The sequence below is a fragment of the Salvelinus fontinalis genome, chromosome 11 (genome assembly GCF_029448725.1).
Source record: "Salvelinus fontinalis isolate EN_2023a chromosome 11, ASM2944872v1, whole genome shotgun sequence".
NCBI classification, from domain to species: domain Eukaryota; kingdom Metazoa; phylum Chordata; class Actinopteri; order Salmoniformes; family Salmonidae; genus Salvelinus; species Salvelinus fontinalis.
The window spans coordinates 8,061,957-8,081,801 of NC_074675.1; the positions used below are offsets into that span (position 1 = coordinate 8,061,957).

The window sequence follows — 19,845 nt, forward strand, 5'->3', positions numbered from 1 at the left end:
ACTTAAAGGCGACTTCATCAAAAACTGCATGACCTTTGATCACATGATTTTTGTAAAGTTCATGGAGTTGACATGAAGTCGACAAGCAGTCGCAAGTCGTACAATGTAACCGTAATGCAACACACGTTGAAAGGCGGTGCCAACGATGGTCACTGACTCGACCAAAGTGATCTGCTCGAACGCGCCCATTGTCTTGCCTAAGTTGGCAGCAACTCCACAACCTATGACTGCATTACTATGGCTTTACTCAATGCATTTGACCACGTGACGTACAGTTGACTTTAAAGGCTTAGATACTACAGTAAATTAACATCAACTACTACTGTAATAGAACGAGAGACATAATGACTAGACAAATGTGTTTTTTGCATGATGTCACAGACCCAAGTGTATATCCCAAATGGCACCCTATTCCCTATATAGTGCACTACTTTTGATCTAAAGTAGTCCACTATAAAGTGAATAGGGTGCCATCTGGGACACTCCCATATAGTGGACATGCAGACACATCCACTGTAAGAAGCTTACTGTGTACATCCATTGAGTACACTGGACTGTTAATAAATCCCTTTCACAATTTCTGTTGAAACCATTCCTTCTGAATTCAAAATTAATTGTTCTGGATCTAAAGCATATTCTGATTAGGAGTGAACTGACATTTTTGAAAGGACTATTCAAAACTCTGACTGTACTGTATGGTGCTGGACATAGTAGTGTGGAGTTCAAACACCAACATGATGTATGACAGGGACAACTGGGTACTGTAGGGGAGAATATAGCTGCCAAAACTCTCACCTCAAAAGTTGTTTTTGTGTTTAATAGACTGAAATATTTTGTTTCAGGCTATATTATCAGTAGGTATGAAAACAGATTTGTCCCGGCACACTAGTCAAAGTGAACAACCAAACAATGAAGTGCCTGACATTGTTAATACACAGTCAACCATTGACAAACCATCCCATCTTATCTATAGTAGTTTGAATATATTTGTCTATGAGTCGAACCCATTTACATGACTGCGACTGTATTACACTCTGTCCTTGTGCCTTCAGGAGAACAGTAGTAATAGCAGGTCTCCCTCTGGGGCAGGGTGTGGTGGAGGTGCCCCACCCTGAGTACTCCCTCCTTGGGGCTCAAATGACCCTGCTCTGCCTCTGTGGATCCAGGACTGCAAGAGGAGTGGGTGGAGGTAAAGCTTCAAACCACACGGCTGCTCTGAATCCGAGGGGGAAATGACATGGTAGAATCTGAGCAGGTCCACTAGATTAGTAGCTGCTGAGGACGACGTGGCAACACCTAACGTTTTGGTTGGAATCTGTGGTGTAAACTCCTAGGAGCTGTAGCTCTTCTGACAGTCTGTGAAATTATATAAATCCTTTGAGGGGTTGAAGGCCTGTTGCAGTATGCAGTATGCATGGTGTATTGATATTGAGCAGTGTTATACTGGATAGATAGGATACAATTCAGATATTAGAATGAGATAGTTGTTGTTGTGACCTATTTGTTGAAAGACAATTATTAATCTGTTCAATAGTAATGGAATCGATTTGTATAACAAATCAAATCAAAGTGTATTTGTCACGTGCGACGAATACAACAGGTGTAGGTAGACCTTACCATGAAATGCTTACTTACAGGCCCTAACCAACAGTGTGATTTTTAAGTAAAAAATAGGTCTTAAGTGAACAACATAAGTAAAGAAATAAAAAAACAACAGTAAAAAGACAGTGAAAAATAACAGTAGCGAGGCTATATACAGGCACCGGTGAGTCGGGCTAATTGAGGTAGTACAGTGGGGCAAAAAAGTATTTAGTCAGCCACCAATTGTGCAAGTTCTCCCACGTAAAAAGATGAGAGAGGCCTGTAATTTTCATCATAGGTACACTTCAACTATGACAGACAAAATGAGAAAAAAAATCCAGAAAATCACATTGTAGGATTTTTAATGAATTTATTTGCAATTATGGTGGAAAATAAGTATTTGGTCAATAACAAAAGTTTATCTCAATACTTTGTTAAATACCCTTTGTTGGCAATGACAGAGGTCAAACGTTTTCTGTTAGTCTTCACAAGGTTTTCACACAAGGTTTTCACACTGTTGCTGGTATTTTGGCCCATTCCTCCCTGCAGATCTCCTCTAGAGTGATGTTGTGGGGCTGTTGCTGGGCAACACGGACTTTCAACTCCCTCCAAAGATTTTCTATGGGGTTGAGATCTGGAGACTGGCTAGGCCACTCCAGGACCTTGAAATGCTTCTTACGGAGCCACTCCTTAGTTGCCCGGGTGGTGTGTTTGGGATCATTGTCATGCTGAAAGACCCAGCCACGTTTCATCTTCAATGCCCTTGCTGATGGAAGGAGGTTTTCACTCAAAATCTCACGATACATGGCCCCATTCATTCTGTCCTTTACACGGATCAGTCGTCCTGGTCCCTTTGCAGAAAAACAGCCCCAAAGCATGATGTTTCCACCCCCATGCTTCACAGTAGGTATGGTGTTCTTTGGATGAAACTCAGCATTCTTTGTCCTCCAAACACGACGAGTTGAGTTTTTACCAAAAGGTTCTATTTTGGTTTCATCTGACCATATGACATTCTCCCAATCTTCTTCTGGATCATCCAAATGCTCTCTAGCAAACTTCAGACGGGCCTGGACATGTACTGGCTTAACCTGTTTGGGCTGAAGGGGCAGTATTGAGTAGCCGGATAAAAGGTGCCCATTTCAAACGGCCTCGTACTCAATTATTTCTCGTACAATATGCATATTATTATTACTATTGGATAGAAAACACTCTCTAGTTTCTAAAACCGTTGAATTATATCTGTGAGTAAAACAGAACTCATTTTGCAGCAAACTTCCTGACAGGAAGTGGAAAATCTGAAATCGATGCTCTCTTCTAGGAGCTGCCTATAAAGGTCCTTGATATTTATTAGATTACATGCACTTCATACGTCTTCCACTAGATGTCGACAGGCAGTGAGAGAAGAAATTGAGTGTATAACTTGATCTTGGCTCGAATAAATCCTCTTTGTATGACGTGTCACCAGTTTCCTGTTTTCTGGAGAGCGCGCGAAGGGACCTGGTTTTGCCTTCTGTACAGCTGTCGTTATAGACGACTAATATCTCTGGCTTTGATTTTATTTGATACATGTGACAATATCATCGTAAAGTCTGTTTTTTCAATATAGTTTTATTAGATTATTGAATTTTTTTTGGGACGTTAGGCGTGTTGCGTTGTCTGTGTATGTTCAGGAAGGAGAGCTTAGCGCCACTTTGCTAGCTTTCCGTGCTAATTGACTGGAGAAGAGGACATTCTAAATCCAAACAACGATTGTTCCCGACAAAGGACCCCTTGTACAACATTCTGATGAAAGATCATCAAAAGTAGGACCCATTTTATGATGTTATTTCATATATCTGTCGAACATGTTGTACTAGTAGGTTGCGGCCAGGTTTTGGGCACGCTCTCGCCATAACGTAAACTGCATATCGTAATGAAGTTATTTTTAGAATTCTAACACGGCGATTGCATTAAGAACTAGTGTATCTATCATTTCCTATACAACATGTATTTTTTTGTTATGTTTATGAATAGTTATTTGGTCAGAATATGTGAGTGCCAGAAAAATATCCGGACGTTGTGGGAAAAAGATGCTACGTTAGCACAATGTATAACCACTGATTTCAGCTCTAAATATGCACATTTTCGAACAAAACATAAGTGTATGTATAACCTGATGTTATAGGACTGTCATCTGATGAATATCAAGGTTAGTCAAAAATTATATATCTTTTGCTGGTTTGTTACGATCGCTAACTTTTGCTACTGGGAAATGGCTTGTGTTTCTGGCTATTGTGGTAAGCTAATATAATGCTATATTGTGTTTTCTCTGTAAAACACTTAAGAAATCGGAAATATTGGCTGGAATCACAAGATGCCTGTCTTTCATTTGCTGTACACCATGTATTTTTCAGAAATGTTTTATGATGAGTATTTAGGTATTTGACGTTGGTGTCTGTAATTACTCTGGCTGCTTTCTGTGCAATTTCTGATTGTAGCTGTAATGTAAAACTGATTTATAGCTCAAATATGCACATTTTTCGAACAAAACATAGATTTATTGAATAACATGTTATAAGACTGTCATCTGATGAAGTTGTTTCTTGGTTAGTTTGGTTGGTTCTTGGTTAGTTAGGTTGGCTTTGTGCATGGTACCTGTGCTGTGAAAAATGTCTGTCCTTTTTTGCATTTGGTGGTGAGCTAACAAACATATGTGGTGTTTTTGCTGTAAAACATTTTAAAAATCGGACATGTTGGCTGGATTCACAAGATGTTTATCTTTCATATGCTGTATTGGACTTGTTAATATGTGAAAGTTAAGCAGGGGGACACGTCTGGTACTGCAGGAGTTGAGTCCCTGGTGGCGTAGTGTGTTACTGATGGTAGGCTTTGTTACTTTGGTCCCAGCTCTCTGCAGGTCATTCACTAGGTCCCCCCGTGTGGTTCTGGGATTTTTGCTCACCGTTCTTGTGATCACTTTGACCCCACGGGGTGAGATCTTGCGTGGAGCCCCAGATCGAGGGAGATTATCAGTGGTCTTGTATGTCTTCCATTTCCTAATAATTGCTCCCACAGTTGATTTCTTCAAACCAAGCTGCTTACCTATTGCACATTCAGTCTTCCCAGCCTGGTGCAGGTCTACAATTTTGTTTCTGGTGTCCTTTGACAGCTCTTTGATCTTGGCCATAGTGGAGTTTGGAGTGTGACTGTTTGAGGTTGTGGACAGGTGTCTTTTATACTGATAACAAGTTCAAACAGGTGCCATTAATACAGGTAACGAGTGGAGGACAGAGGAGCCTCTTAAAGAAGAAGTTACAGGTCTGTGAGAGCCAGAAATCTTGCTTGTTTGTAGGTGACCAAATACTTATTTTCCACCATAATTTGCAAATAAATTCATAAAAAATCCTACAATGTGATTTTCTGGATTTTTTTTCTCATTTTGTCTGTCATGGTTGAAGTGTACCTATGATGAAAATTACAGGCCTCTCATCTTTTTAAATGGGAGAACTTGCACAATTGGTGGCTGACTAAATACTTTTTTGCCCCACTGTATGTACATGTAGGTATGGTTAAAGTGACTATGCATATATGATGAACAGAGAGTAGCAGCAGCGTAAAAGAGGGGTTGGGGAGGGGGGTTGGGGGGACAATGCAAATAGTCCGGGTGGCCATTTGATTACGTGTTCAAGAGTCTTATGGCTTGGGGTAAAAACTGTTGAGAAGCCTTTTGGTCCTAGATTTGGCGCTCCGGTACCGCTTGCCATGCGGTAGTAGAGAGAACAGTCTGGCTGGGGTGGCTGGGGTCTTTGACAATTTTTAGGGCCTTCCTCTGACACCGCCTGGTGTAGAGGTCGTGGATGGCAGGCAGCTTAGCCCTAGTGATGTACTGGGCCATACGCACTACCCTCTGTAGTGCCTTGCGGTCTGAGGCCGAGCAGCTCTCGATGTTGCAGCAGTAGAACCTTTTGAGGATCTGAGGCCACATCTTTCTAGTTTCCTGAGGGGGAATAGGCTTTGTCGTGATCTCTTCACAACTGTCTTGGTGTGTTTGGTGCTCTGTGGAAGTGTAACAATCAGTTCAATTGTACACATTCTCCTCCTCATCATAACCAAAAATTAATGATTGAAAAACATTGTATCATAGAGAGACCTGATGATGATAATAATAATAATAATGATAATATAGTAGTAGTATTCAACATTGGAACGTATCAACTACGTGCGCGTTACTGCTCCATCGTCACATGATACAGTTGCTGCTGCGTGATGACATCACAGCTAGAGGCAGGTCAAGTTACTGTAGTTCGGTTTCTTCTTCCTTGTTCTTTCCCTTCAGTCATCTACCGGCCCGGGCGACGCAAAGCAAAGCAGACAGGCATAATGTCCCATCAAACGGGCATACAAGGTAAATACGCACATTCTTGCTTATTGTCTCCAACTGTTGAAACCACAACAGAATAGACGATGCGATCGTCGTCCATGACAGATTTGATTTAAAAGGATTAAAGTCATAGGGGAAAAGAATGTTGTATGTGTGTCGTTCTGCATCATCAGCGAGAATAAGCAGTGCTTTCTGCTCTGTAGAAGTTGCTTCGGGCTTCACGGTGCACTGGGCGAATGAGAAGAATCTATGACAAGTGTATTCAGCGATGCGTTGTACTAATATGGTCGTGCTGCTGCGATTCAACTGAGATTGTTACGCCGCATAAACACTAGCAGTTTGTCATCAAGCTCGGTGCTGCTGCAGCAGGCTCTGGTCTCTAACGCTCGTTTCAAAGGTCTTTTACAAGGGAACAAGCCGCCCATTCATCAAATGCCTCACATTAATCTGGGTGACATTTATGGCCAAGATTACTGTTGCCCTTTTGATGTTTGTTTGTTGTTGGGATGAGATAACGTTTGATGCAACTGTGTCGATTTTTATGTAACAACTGGCTGTCTAGTAAAATGTGGGTCACCTATTTTGGCCAGTAGGCTATCAGAGCTATCTTTATTTATCATGGCACGACAAAGTGTTATACAACTACGGTACATTGATTCGCCTATATAAGTCAGGCATGCCTTTGGTTTTGCTCTTATGCGTCTTGAATACTTGACGTTCATTCTCTGTCTCTATACTAAAGTCAATGACCCAAGATAGATCAGCTGCCAATACTAATCTTTTCTTGAAACCTTTTTTTGATAAACACACCAATCCTTATTTCATTTGACCAGTATATTCTACACTTGATTGTTAAGTAATAGGCTATTCCCCATGCTTGTGTTCCCTGAATGTCCCTGTTGTATGAATAGCTGACGTCTCTCTTGAGTGTGTGTATAAAAATGTGACCGCTTGGCTTGCTTTGACTTCACAGCTGCGGACGAAGTCAAAGACATCTTTGCTAAGGCGAGGAACGGAGCCTATCGCCTGCTGAAGGTCGTCATTGAGATGGGTGAGTATGTAGCCTGCCTAGTCTACAGCTGATCAACTCAATCACACCTATTGATCAGAGATGAGCCCTACTCATCGCTGTATGCAACATGATCAATGGGTCAAAAGATAAGTTCAGTAGTTTGTTGATTGGTTATATTTACTGTGATGTTGAAGACATAGTGTGATCTGAAAAGTAGACTGTATTGTACTGAATTGTATTGCACTGTCTTGCAATGTACTGTATTGCATTTATTATACTGTATTGTGCTTTATTGTATTGTACTGTATTAGTTATTACACTTCATGTCATTTGTAAGATATCTGTTGGTTGGTTGCCTTTACCTCACTGCAATCTCAGATACTGTGTATCTTACCTGAAAAGATAGAACTGAATTGATGTATGTTGATATTTCCCTGTTCCCATAGTTCCATATTGTATATGACTGTAATAAATCCACCATGTCCCTCCCTGTTGTTATTCCAGAGACTCTGGTGCTGGGAGGCACCAAGCATGTGTCTAAGAAGTGGGACCAGGAGTATGATGCCTATGTGCTGCCTCTCCTACAGGAGGACATGCCCTCCTACCTCCTGTACAGGCTGGACTCTACTAACAACCAGGGATATGAGTGGATCTTCCTGGCCTGGTCACCTGACCGCTCACCTGTATGTTGATATGTTTCTCTGTTTCTCTCTGACTTTATTCATTTATCAATATATTGGTCGGGAGACAATTCTCTCATTTTTTTGTTGTTAGTTAAGACTACTTCTGGAATGCCATAGACATGACAGTTTTTACTTCACTTAAGCAACTGTTTCACCTTCTTAACACAACTGTCATGGTGTCAGTTAGGGCATTTAAAAGTCTCTCTGTTTATTCCATAGTCTAATAAGCCAGAATACTGTATACAATAAGACTCTATTTAGAGAACTACGAACACACAGTCTAGTCCACACTACAGGTAAAGCACAACAGGGAGAATGTAACAGGCCACACACAGTGCTGCTTTCAAACACACATCTGGTCTGTGGTTGGCTAACTATAGAGTAGGAACCCTTACCACAGGGTGAGAGAACTGTTTACTTCAAACAGGTTTTTAGATGAGGGAAAATCCTATTATGGTTCATATAAGTATGTCAAAAGCTGCCCCCCATTGAAAAAGTGTTTATTTATGCTTAGCTAATGCCAACATTTTGAAGAGATTGTTGAGCAAAAAGGCTAGCTAATTGTTGTGCTAAACTAGCATATTTGCAATTCTAATGTTAGCTGACAGGAAGCATTAACCTGGCTTCCATCTCAAACCCCAATGAAACAGCCAAAATGGTCGATGTTTCTGAGATGTCTGTATGAAATGGCATTGTGTTCTTGTTTAGATTGCAATCTACTGTCATATTTAGCAGTTAGTGCAGTACTAAAAACATGAATTCCTTCCATTTCTATAGGTTAGACAGAAGATGTTATATGCTGCTACAAGAGCTACACTGAAGAAGGAGTTTGGGGGTGGACACATTAAAGATGAAATATTTGGCACAGTGGAGGTATGTTGACAAGTTTTGAAGAAACTCATCATTATTTTATGGCTTATTGGCCTAAGTGGGCTTGCAGTTTTGGCAATAATGTTTCAAGGAAAGTCGCTGTTGGTTGCTCCATTTGTCGCTAGATGACGTCATGACATGTTTATGCTGTCCCTCATTCTCTCATGACAAATTATCCAACGCAAAACGAAAAAGAATCATTTAAGGACAACAAAAAGGAACTGATTTAAATAATTAAACACCACACAAAAAATAGAGGAGATAGCTTTTTGAGAAATGCTATTTTTTTTACTTTCTTTTAATTATTAATATTACGTATGCCTTGGAGATCTGTGGGGTCATTTAACAACAAGGAAGTGATTTAATAAATTCCCTCTCTGCAGCAGTGGGGAGAGGCTGGGGAGGGAGTGAAGAGAGGATCCTATATATGCACTGCTACTCTAAATGCGGACCCTGAGCTCCAGTCCACCTCTCTCACGGTCCTCTCTCTCCCCAGGATGATGTGTCTCTGAGCGGGTACAGGAAGTACCTGATAGCACAGGCTGCTCCACAACCACTGACCGCTGCTGAGGAGGAGCTGAGGCAGATCAAACTGAGTGAGGTAGAGACACACACACACACACACACACACACACACACACACACACACACACACACACACACACACACACACACACACAGAAGTACATACACTCTGAGGAAAAAAGGTGCTATCTAGAACCTAAAAGGGTTGTCCCCATAGGAGAACACTTTGAAGAACCCTTTTTGGTTCCAAGTAGAACCCTTTTAGATTCCTTGTAGAGCCCTTTTCAAAGAGGGTTCTTCATGAAACCCAAAAGGGTTCTACCTGGAACCAAAAACGTGTTCTCATATGAGGACAGCCGAAGAACCCTTTTGGAATCCTTTTTTCTAAGAGTTTACACACACAAAATAATTTCCACAACAAACCCAAGGACTTTGCAGCTGACGTGTTTGGACTATTTTTTTTATCTATTAGGCTTTAGTGGAGAGAGAGAGGCATAGAGCAATTTACAGCAGGCAATCAATAACAGATCAATGAAGTGGAAAGATGTTTGCACACTAGACTAAACAACTTCTGCCCCAGATTCCCTTGGCTGCATGCATTCATAATAATACTATGAGGCATTTTTCGGTTTATATTGTTGTGATGATGTCACACACACATTTTGTTCTTCTTTCCTCATGGGGGGCCAACACTTCAAAATCCTATTTTCCCTAACCTGAAACCTGAACCGTAAACCTAGCTCCTAAATCTAACCACCAACTTCTTAACCTAACCCTAATTGCAACCCTAAACCTAACCCCTAAGGTTAAAATAGCCTTTGTCCTCATGGGGATGTGGGAAATATCCCGACGAGGGAGAATTTTCCTTGTTCTATTGTCCTTGTGGGGTCTTTTGGGGGATTTCCGGTCACCACAAGAATAGAAGAACCCCCCCCCCCCCCCCCCCCCCCGCCCCACACACACATATACACACACTCTCTCCCTGAGAGATGGAAAAACAAACAGTCTCAGCAGGTTGATATGGGTTGTCCCTGTAGGCTGGAGGAGACTAGACCAGATAGCTCCTCTCTGCCAGTCCATTTGGTTTATTTCTTCATCCCTGGATACCCATCAGATTTCAGACTTCATACTAAAAGGTTTATCGTTCCCAAATAAACATTCACACTGTGAAGCGTAGTTAAAGTAGCATGTAAATTTACTTCACCAAAAACACATAGCACCTTTTTTTCTGAGAGTGTGTCTGGAACCTAAAAGAGTTCTTCTGATGTTCCTATATGATAAATTAAGGTTAAATGTAAAAAGAAAAAGAATTGTATTAAATATGACAACCCTTTTTAATTCCAGGTAAAACCCTTTTGGTTCCAGATAGAACACCAAAGAATTCTATGTAAAACCCTTTCCACATAGGGTTCTACCTGGAACCAAAAAAGGTTATCCTATGGGGACAGCCGAAGAACCCTTTTGGAACCCTTTTTTCTAAGAGTGTAGCTACCTATATCAATGGAGTGTAGCTACCTATATCAATGGAGTGTAGCTACCTATATCAATGGAGTGTAGCTACCTATATCGGTCGAGTGTAGCTACCTATATCGGTGGAATGGAGTGTAGCTACCTATATCGGTGGAATGGAGTGTAGCTACCTATATCAGTCGAGTGTAGCTACCTATATCAGTCGAGTGTAGCTACCTATATCAGTCGAGTGGAGCTACCTATATCTGTGGAGTGGAGCTACCTATATCAGTCGAGTGTAGCTACCTATATCAGTCGAGTGGAGCTACCTATATCTGTGGAGTGGAGCTACCTATATCTGTGGAGTGGAGCTACCTATATCTGTGGAGTGGAGCTACCTATATCTGTGGAGTGGAGCTACCTATATCTGTGGAGTGTAGCTACCTATATCTGCGGAGTGTAGCTACCTATATCGGCGGAGTGTAGCTACCTATATCGGCGGAGTGTAGCTACCTATATCGGCGGAGTGTAGCTACCTATATCTGTGGAGTGTAGCTACCTGTATCTGTGGAGTGTAGCTACCTATATAGTGTAGCTACCTATATCAGTGGAGTGTAGCTACCTATATCGGTGGAGTGTAGCTACCAATATCGGTGGAGTGTAGCTACCTATATCGGTGGAGTGTAGCTACCTATATCGGTGGAGTGTAGCTACCAATATCGGTGGAGTGTAGCTACCTATATCGGTGGAGTGTAGCTACCTATATCGGTGGAGTGTAGCTACCTATATCGGTGGAGTGTAGCTACCTATATCGGTGGAGTGTAGCTACCTGTATCGGTGGAGTGTAGCTACCTGTATCGGTGGAGTGGAGCTACCTATCTCGGTGGAGTGTAGCTACCTAAATCGGTGGAGTGTAGCTACCTATATCGGTGGAGTGTAGCTACATATATCGGTGGAGTGTAGCTACCTATATCGGTGGAGTGTAGCTACCTGTATCGGTGGAGTGTAGCTACCTGTATCGGTGGAGTGTAGCTACCTGTATCGGTGGAGTGTAGCTACCTGTATCGGTGGAGTGGAGCTACCTGTATCGGTGGAGTGGAGCTACCTGTATCGGTGGAGTGGAGCTACCTGTATCGGTGGAGTGGAGCTACCTATATCGGTGGAGTGGAGCTACCTATATCGGTGGAGTGGAGCTACCTATATCGGTGGAGTGTAGCTTCCTATATCGGTGGAGTGGAGCTACCTATATCGGTGGAGTGTAGCTACCTATATCGGTGGAGTGTAGCTTCCTATATCGGTGGAGTGTAGCTTCCTATATCGGTGGAGTGTAGCTTCCTATATCGGTGGAGTGTAGCTACCTATATCGGTGGAGTGTAGCTTCCTATATCGGTGGAGTGTAGCTTCCTATATCGGTGGAGTGTAGCTTCCTATATCGGTGGAGTGTAGCTTCCTATATCGGTGGAGTGTAGCTTCCTATATCGGTGGAGTGTAGCTTCCTATATCGGTGGAGTGGAGCTACCTATATCGGTGGAGTGTAGCTTCCTATATTTATGGAGTGTAGCTTCCTATATCAATGGAGTGGAGTGGAGCTACCTGTATCAGTGGAGCGGAGCTACCTGTATCAGTGGAATGGAGTGTACCTACCTATATCAGTGGAGTGTACCTACCTATATCAATGGAGTGGAGTGTACCTACCTATATCAGTGGAGTGTACCTACCTATATCAATGGAGTGGAGTGTACCTACCTATATCAATGGAGTGGAGTGTACCTACCTATATCAGTGGAGTGTACCTACCTATATCAGTGGAGTGGAGCTACCTATATCAGTGGAGTGAAGCTACCTATATCAGTGGAGAGGAGCTACCTATATCAGTGGAGTGTAGCTACCTGTATCAGTGGAGTGGAGTGGAGCTACCTGTATCAGTGGAGTGGAGTGGAGCTACCTGTATCAGTGGAGTGGAGCTACCTATATCAGTGGAGTGGAGCTACCTGTATCAGTGGAATGGAGTGTACCTACCTATATCAGTGGAGTGGAGCTACCTGTATCAGTGGAGTGGATTGTAGTTACCTGTATCAGTGGAGTGGAGTGGAGCTACCTATATCAGTGGAGTTGAGTGTAGCTACCTACATCAGTGGAGTTGAGTGTAGCTACCTATATCAGTGGAGTGTAGCTACCTATATCAGTGGAGTGTAGCTACCTATATCAGTGGAATGGAGTGTACCTACCTATATCAGTGGAGTGGAGCTACCTATATCAGTGGAGTGGAGCTACCTATATCAGTGGAGTGGAGCTACCTATATCAGTGGAGTGGAGCTACCTGTATCAGTGGAGTGGAGCTACCTGTATCAGTGGAGTGGAGCTACCTGTATCAGTGGAATGGAGTGTACCTACCTATATCAGTGGAGTGGAGCTACCTATATCAGTGGAGTGAAGCTACCTATATCAGTGGAGTGTACCTACCTATATCAGTGGAGTGGAGCTACCTGTATCAGTGGAGTGAAGCTACCTGTATTAGTGGAATGGAGTGTAGCTACCTATATCAGTGGAGCGGAGCTACCTGTATCAGTGGAATGGAGTCTACCTATGTCAATATACCTACATTGCCTTCGAAAAGTGTTCACACCCTGTGACTTTTTCCACATTTTATTACATTACAGACTTATTCTAAAATTGATTTTAAAAGTTTTTTTTTTACTCCGCAATCTACACACAATACTCCATAATGACAAAGTGAAACGTTTTTTTTTTTTTTTACATTTTAGCAGATGTATTAAAAATAAGAAATACCTTATTTACATAAGTATTCAGACCCTTTGCTATGAGACTTGAAATTGAGCTCGGGTGCATCCTGTTTCCATTGATCGTCCTTGAAATGTTTCTACAACTTGATTGGAGTCCACCTGTGGTAAATTCAATTGATTGAACATGATTTGAAAAGGAACACACCTGTCTATATAAGGTCCCACAGTTGACAGTGCAGGTCAGAGCAAAAACCAAGCCATGAGGTCGAGTGAATTGTCTGTAGAGCTCCGAGACAGGATTGTGTCTGGAGGAAACCTGGCACAATCCCTACGATGAAGCATTGTTGTGGCAGCATCATGCTGTGGGGATGTTTTTCACCAGCAGGGACTGGGAGATTAGTCAGGACCGATGCAAAGCTGAATGGAGCAATGTATAGAGAGATCCTTGATAAATCTCCTCCAAAGTGCACAGGACCTCAGACTGGGGCGAAGGTTTACCTTCCAACAGCACAAGGACCCTAAGCACACAGCCAAGACAACGCAGGACTGGCGTGGAAAAGTATCTGAATGTCCTTGAGTGGCCCAGCCAGAGCCCGGACTTGAACCCGATTGAAGTTCTCTGGAGAGACCTGAAAATAGCTGTGAAGAAATGCTCCCCATCCAACCTGACAGAGCTTCAAGGTATCTGCAGAGGAGAATGGGAGAAACTCCCCAAATACGGGTGTGCCAAGCTTGTAGCGTCATACCCAAGAAGACTCTGCCATAATCGCTGACAAAGGTGCTTCAACAAAGTACAAACATGTTTTTGCTTTGTCATTATGGGGTATTGTGTGTACAGTACATTGATGAGAAGAAAAAAAATGATTTAATACATTTCAGAATAAGGCTGTAACATAACACAATGTGGAATCCAGGGTCTCTGTAGACTATATTGCTTGATGTGTATACACCATCATGACTCCATAAAAGGACAGGGTCATTCTTCCTCTGCCCTGTAGGCCTATTTCATAGAGCCACCCTCACAAATACAGTAGCCTCAACCAACTGGGGAGGTTTATATTGAGATCCCCTTCCCAGTCACCAGCTGTATGGGCAAGATGATTATCCACTAATCCGCATGTGAGTAAAGAGGCTTTCAGATATTTATTATTCATTTGCTGAGAGACCCGTTGCTTGTAATAAGTAGATGGATGAAAAAGTAGCAGCCCAATCCTTTAGGTACAAGAGATTAACAGGTCAGTGGCGATCTGATTCAGTCAAACCGAACATCGCATGTCAGGAGTGTGAATGTTATGAGGGCTGTACTAACACATGAAAGGGCAGTGTAGACCTATTACATACGGATGTTATTCAAGTATTATTATTTGTATTGGATATTATATTGGATAATATTATCATTATACTATTATTGGATATTATATTAGATAAAATTGTCATTATACTATTATTGGATTATATTATCATTATATTGTTCTTGGATATTATTCAGAACAGTTTATCTCATATTACATTGAGATCGTTCTGTAAATGTTGTTATTTTAGTTCCATGTAAGACTTGAAATGTAACCGCAAGCTTTATCAATTCATTTTATCAAGTTAAATGTGTTTTTTTTTTGTGCCATTTCAAGAATGTATCTTTCTGTTTATCTTTTGCAAATTATTGGTGACACAAATACAAAATTGGGGTAAGGATAGACTTCCTGTTATAGTAGTGTTATAGTAGTGAGTCTAGACTAGCCTGGGCCCTTCTCAGACCACCACCGCCTGGTGACCAATGTTGGGGTTGTGACACCTAATGGTTTTATTGTTGTGTTATTTTAGTTTCAGACCATTAGTCTGGGCCTAGGCCCTTCTCAGAAAGAAAGCCTGGTGATTTAGTTAAAACAACACCAAGTGACCATGTGTGTTCGTCCAGGTACAGACAGACATCAGCGTGGACACTAAGCAGCAGACTCTGACGGGCGTGGCCTTCCCTATGCAGCGAGACGCCATCCAGGCTCTGGAACAGTTCAGAGAGAAGAAGATCAACTATGTACAGCTGGTGAGTATACTACATCATAATATAGCATAGTACATCATAATATATTACAGTACATCATAGTGTATAATAATATAGTATAATGCATCAAAGTATAGTACATCATAGAGTAGTGTAGAATAATATAGGATATATTGTAGTATAGTACACCATTATAGAACAATAGTATATACTAGTATAGAATAATATAGTTTAGTGCATCATAGTATAGAATAATAGGGTATACTACATCATATTATTGTATATAATAGTACAATATTAGGTAGGATATAATAGTATAGAATGGTATTGTATAAAATAATAGTACAGAATAGAATGATATATAATACTATAGTATAGTACATCATAGTATATAATAATATAGTATATTATAGAATTGCAGAATCGAATGATATAGAATAGTATAGTACATCATAGTATATCATAATATCATAATCATCATAATATCATATCATCATAATATCACCATAATCATCATAATATCATAATATATAATATAATAATATAGTGTAGAATGTAGTATATAATAATATAGTGTAGAATGTAGTATATAATAATATAGTGCAGTATAGAATATTATAGTACATAGTATATAATAATATATTATAGTCTAGAATAATACAGTATAGTCTAGAATAATATAGTCTAGAATAATATAGAATATAATAATATAGTATATAATAATATAGTATAGAATGTTATATATAACATTCTATACTATATTATATTATAATATTAGTTATATTATAATTATAACTATACTATATTATACTATATTATATATATATTGTATAAAATAATATAGTATAGTACATCATAGTCTAGAGTGTCAGTACTGTCTGGCAGTCTCCCCTCCTTTTAGTAGAGCACAGGGACAGACAATCACGGTGTTGTTTCATTAGCAGTAGGAGTCTCTGACTAGCATGTCTCTGGATTCAACAATGTCATATAATTGCCAGAGAAGACTACAATGTGATAGCTAAAACACAAACTAAACATCACCATTGCATGAAACATGATACTCAAAGCCTTATTGTATTGGATGGTTTACATTACAAAGCTTATTGAGGATTGTTTTTGAAAAAATGCATCACCGTCATCATCATCATCATCTGTATCAACAGGAGATCGATTTTAGGAATGAGTGTATCAAGCTGTCCAGCACCACTCCTACAGAACTGAAGGACCTGCCCAAGAGGATCCCCAAGGATGCAGCCCGATACCACTTCTTCCTGTACAAGCATTCCCACGAGGGAGACTACCTCGAGTCTACAGGTAAAGACAACACATTAAAACATATTACGGCATGTTTCTTTAATAAGTTGATATTATACCACACAATCATTTTTTAGCTTGATCTACTTTTATTCATAATTGTATTGTGTTATTTTAATGTAATAACAATGTGATAAGGTGGTATTTTAAAGTGGTTTCCTATGTGTGTTGCAGTGTTCATCTACTCCATGCCGGGGTATAAATGTAGCATCAGAGAGAGGATGCTCTACTCCAGCTGTAAGAACCCTCTCATCGATACTGTGGAGAGCAACCTGCACATCCAGATAGCCAAAAAGGTAAGAGCTGGGACACGTTCATTATACAACCTGCACATCCAGATAGGTAAGAGCTGGGACACGTTCATTATACAACCTGCACATCCAGATAGGTAAGAGCTGGGACACGTTCATTATACAACCTGCACATCTAGATAGGTAAGAGCTGGGACACGTTCATTATACAACCTGCACATCCAGATAGGTAAGAGCTGGGACATGTTCATTATACAACCTGCACATCCAGATAGGTAAGAGTTGGGTCATGTTCATTATACAACCTGCACATCCAGATAGCCAAAAAGGTAAGAGCTGGGACACGTTCATTATACAACCTGCACATCCAGATAGGTAAGAGCTGGGACATGTTCATTATACAACCTGCACATCCAGATAACCCAGCTCTTACCTTGTGGCTGTGTTCATTATATCACACTGTAGCTAAATGTTTTGCAACAGATAGTCAGATAGTCCATCCATTTCAGTCTGTTTTCTTTTCATTTGGAACCTGATCTCTCGTGGACACACTGCGTAAACAAGCATCTGACCAAAAATACGTGGGGTTTTAGTTCTGGTTAACTCGTATTCATTAGGTACCAAATAATATAACTCAGGTTCACTGCAGTGAGTCACATGAGAGGGTGACTTTCAACAGTTTAAAACAATCCTGTGAAAATACTGTAACATTATGCCAATGTAGACTGGATTTTTGCTGCAATGTATTTTTTATAGAATACGTCTAGTTTGCCCCTCAGTGATGTGATTGATTGTATTCCTATTAGTATAAGTATCCCTACTAACTGATGCATTCTGATTCCCTTCCCTAGCTGGAGATTGATAATGGTGATGAGCTCACCGCAGAATTCATGTACGAAGAGGTCCACCCTAAGCAGCACGCACACAAGCAGGCCTTCCCCAAACCTAAAGGCCCCGCGGGGAAGAAAGGGGGGCGCCGGATCACTAGACCACCAGGGGATGGGGAAGAAGACTAATAAAACACCCCTCCGTTTTAGTCCACAATGGAACATTCCGCTTAGTATATAAGAACCCTTTATCTGCTTGAGTCCCAAATGGCCCCCCTATTCACTTTATAGTGCACTACTGTTGAGCTAGGGCCTATAGGGCTCTGGTAAAAAGGAGTGCACTATATAGGGGATAGGGTTCCATGTAGGATATAGACCATTGACATGAATCCCTCCTAATGCCCTTTAACCTCATAGACAACCAGCCTGTAGACTATATGAACTATGCACACACAGACCACCACACTAATATAATATAAGCCATGACACTCAAACCTGTGAACTTACTTACATTAGTAGCTTGTTATTTAGACAGACAGTAGGTGCTGTGTTTTAATAATGAGAGAGACAGCGAACATTTCCCTTTAGAGCTATAGCTACATTTTTTTATTTTTTTATTATTTTTGACAAAGTTTTTAAGACATATGGTTCCCAATCCTGGTTCTGGAGAGCTGGATGTGTTTTTAAGATATATGGTTCCCAATCCTGGTTCTGGAGAGCTGGAGGTTCTGGAGAGCTGGATGTGTTTTTAAGATATATGGTTCCCAATCCTGGTTCTGGAGAGCTGGAGGTTCGGGAGAGCTGGATGTGTTTTTAAGATACATGGTTCCCAATCCTGGTTCTGGAGAGCTGGAGGTTCTGGGGAGCTGGAGGTTCTGGAGGTGTGTGAGAGGAAAGACCTTGTGGTTGTTCTAGTGAGAATGTGATACTGATCTGACCACGTGACCTTGTTATTAGTGCTGATCCAATGCCCACCATGTTTCAGCAGTTCTGTAATGCGTTGTGTAAAGTCAATCAATAGAGAATGTTGTTCCACAACCGCTAGCCCTTCAGGATCAGCGTTGAGGACTGGGTCTTATTCATGTGACACTACATGGAGAAACCAGAGAGGGACCACCTAGACTTGTCCAGTAAGAATAGCTTGTTTTCGCTTTCCGTTGATAAATGTTTGAAAACGTTTTGCTATGGTGTGCCTAATGAATAGCACCATGCTGATGTAGAAGCTTGATTTGGGAGAGAAGAGAGGCCATGTGTGAGTCTGTGGATGTTGTTAAAAAGCCTAATGCTTTTGTATACATTTTACTGTATGCATCTAATTTGTACTACCAATACCATGTCCATAACAACTATATGATTACAAGTCAGTCCAAATTCTAGTTTGTGATTTCTCTTTCCATGTTATTTTACTGAAGAATGAAAAATCCTATAGAAAGTATTTTTCTAGGTCTGTGATGTACTGTATGTGTGTATGACGTTCTGCAATTGAGAGTTCAGTTGAGTGTCAACCGTTATCTGTTTATCAGTCTGTTTGAGAGAGAGAGAGAGAGTGCCTGGGTGCATCCGGGAATGTCACCCCATTCCCAAATAGTGCACTACTTTTGACCAGGGCCCATCGGAAAAGGCACCCCATTCCCTATATAGTACACTACTTTTGACCCAGGTGCCATTTCAGACGCAGACCTGTTTGTCAATCAGGGTTGCTCGTTTGTGCATTTCACATCAGTGATATTAATCCCACATAATATGCAATGCTTTTCAACCACAATGCTGCAGGTTTTTCCCCACGTGACAATGTGTGTATGCATGTGATGTTTATTAGAACCACAATGAAGGGAAGGGACTGTGATTCCCAGGTAAAAGGTCATGGAGGATCTGTCTACTGATTCCGTGAAAAGGCAAACCACTATGACATGTTCGTCCTGTACTAGATTACTATGACATTACGTCATTCTGAAGGAGTCCTAGTACGTTGAAACTATCATGTTATGTCATGTCTCAAATGTTTTTTTTTCTATGAATTAAATTGTGTAAGGAAATGAAATAAATGAAAATATTTAAATTACATTCACTAATGTGTTTCTTGGCTGATTTAATATTATTAGTAGTAGCAGTGGCAGAACGACTATGCAAGCCTATTGACCACTGAGAGGTGTGAGTTTACTGAATAAAGCATTGCTCTCTGAATAGAGTTGGCAGTGAAGGGGGAAATAGTAGGCCAAATCTGCATTTC

General features: G+C 41.0%; 1 protein-coding gene across 2 annotated transcripts; it reads left to right on the forward strand.

Moving 5' to 3' along the window:
- Positions 1–5,829: 5,829 nt before the first annotated feature.
- Positions 5,830–19,677, forward strand: LOC129864958 (twinfilin-1-like). Of its 2 annotated transcripts, XR_008761292.1 has the most exons (10): positions 5,830–5,965; positions 6,915–6,992; positions 7,458–7,636; positions 8,414–8,509; positions 9,003–9,107; positions 15,140–15,265; positions 16,387–16,537; positions 16,712–16,833; positions 17,640–18,292; positions 18,341–19,677. XR_008761292.1 is itself a non-coding variant. In XM_055937300.1 (9 exons), exons 1-9 carry the CDS (start codon positions 5,941–5,943, stop codon positions 17,802–17,804), a joined length of 1,047 nt encoding a protein of 348 aa, XP_055793275.1. In that variant the 5' UTR covers positions 5,830–5,940; the 3' UTR covers positions 17,805–19,677. The 2 variants fall into 2 exon arrangements, 1 of the variants encoding a protein (XP_055793275.1); XM_055937300.1 differs by having other exon boundaries at positions 17,640–19,677.
- The last annotated feature ends 168 nt before the right edge of the window (positions 19,678–19,845 follow it).

Bases quoted from the DNA above. Each gene is read 5' to 3' on its own strand.
- LOC129864958 (XM_055937300.1), top strand. From the start codon at position 5,941: ATGTCCCATCAAACGGGCATACAAG. The intron at 7,637-8,413 runs GTATGTTGATAT...CCATTTCTATAG, and splicing joins GGTCACCTGACCGCTCACCT to GTTAGACAGAAGATGTTATA. The intron at 16,834-17,639 runs GTAAGAGCTGGG...TCCCTTCCCTAG, and splicing joins ACATCCAGATAGCCAAAAAG to CTGGAGATTGATAATGGTGA.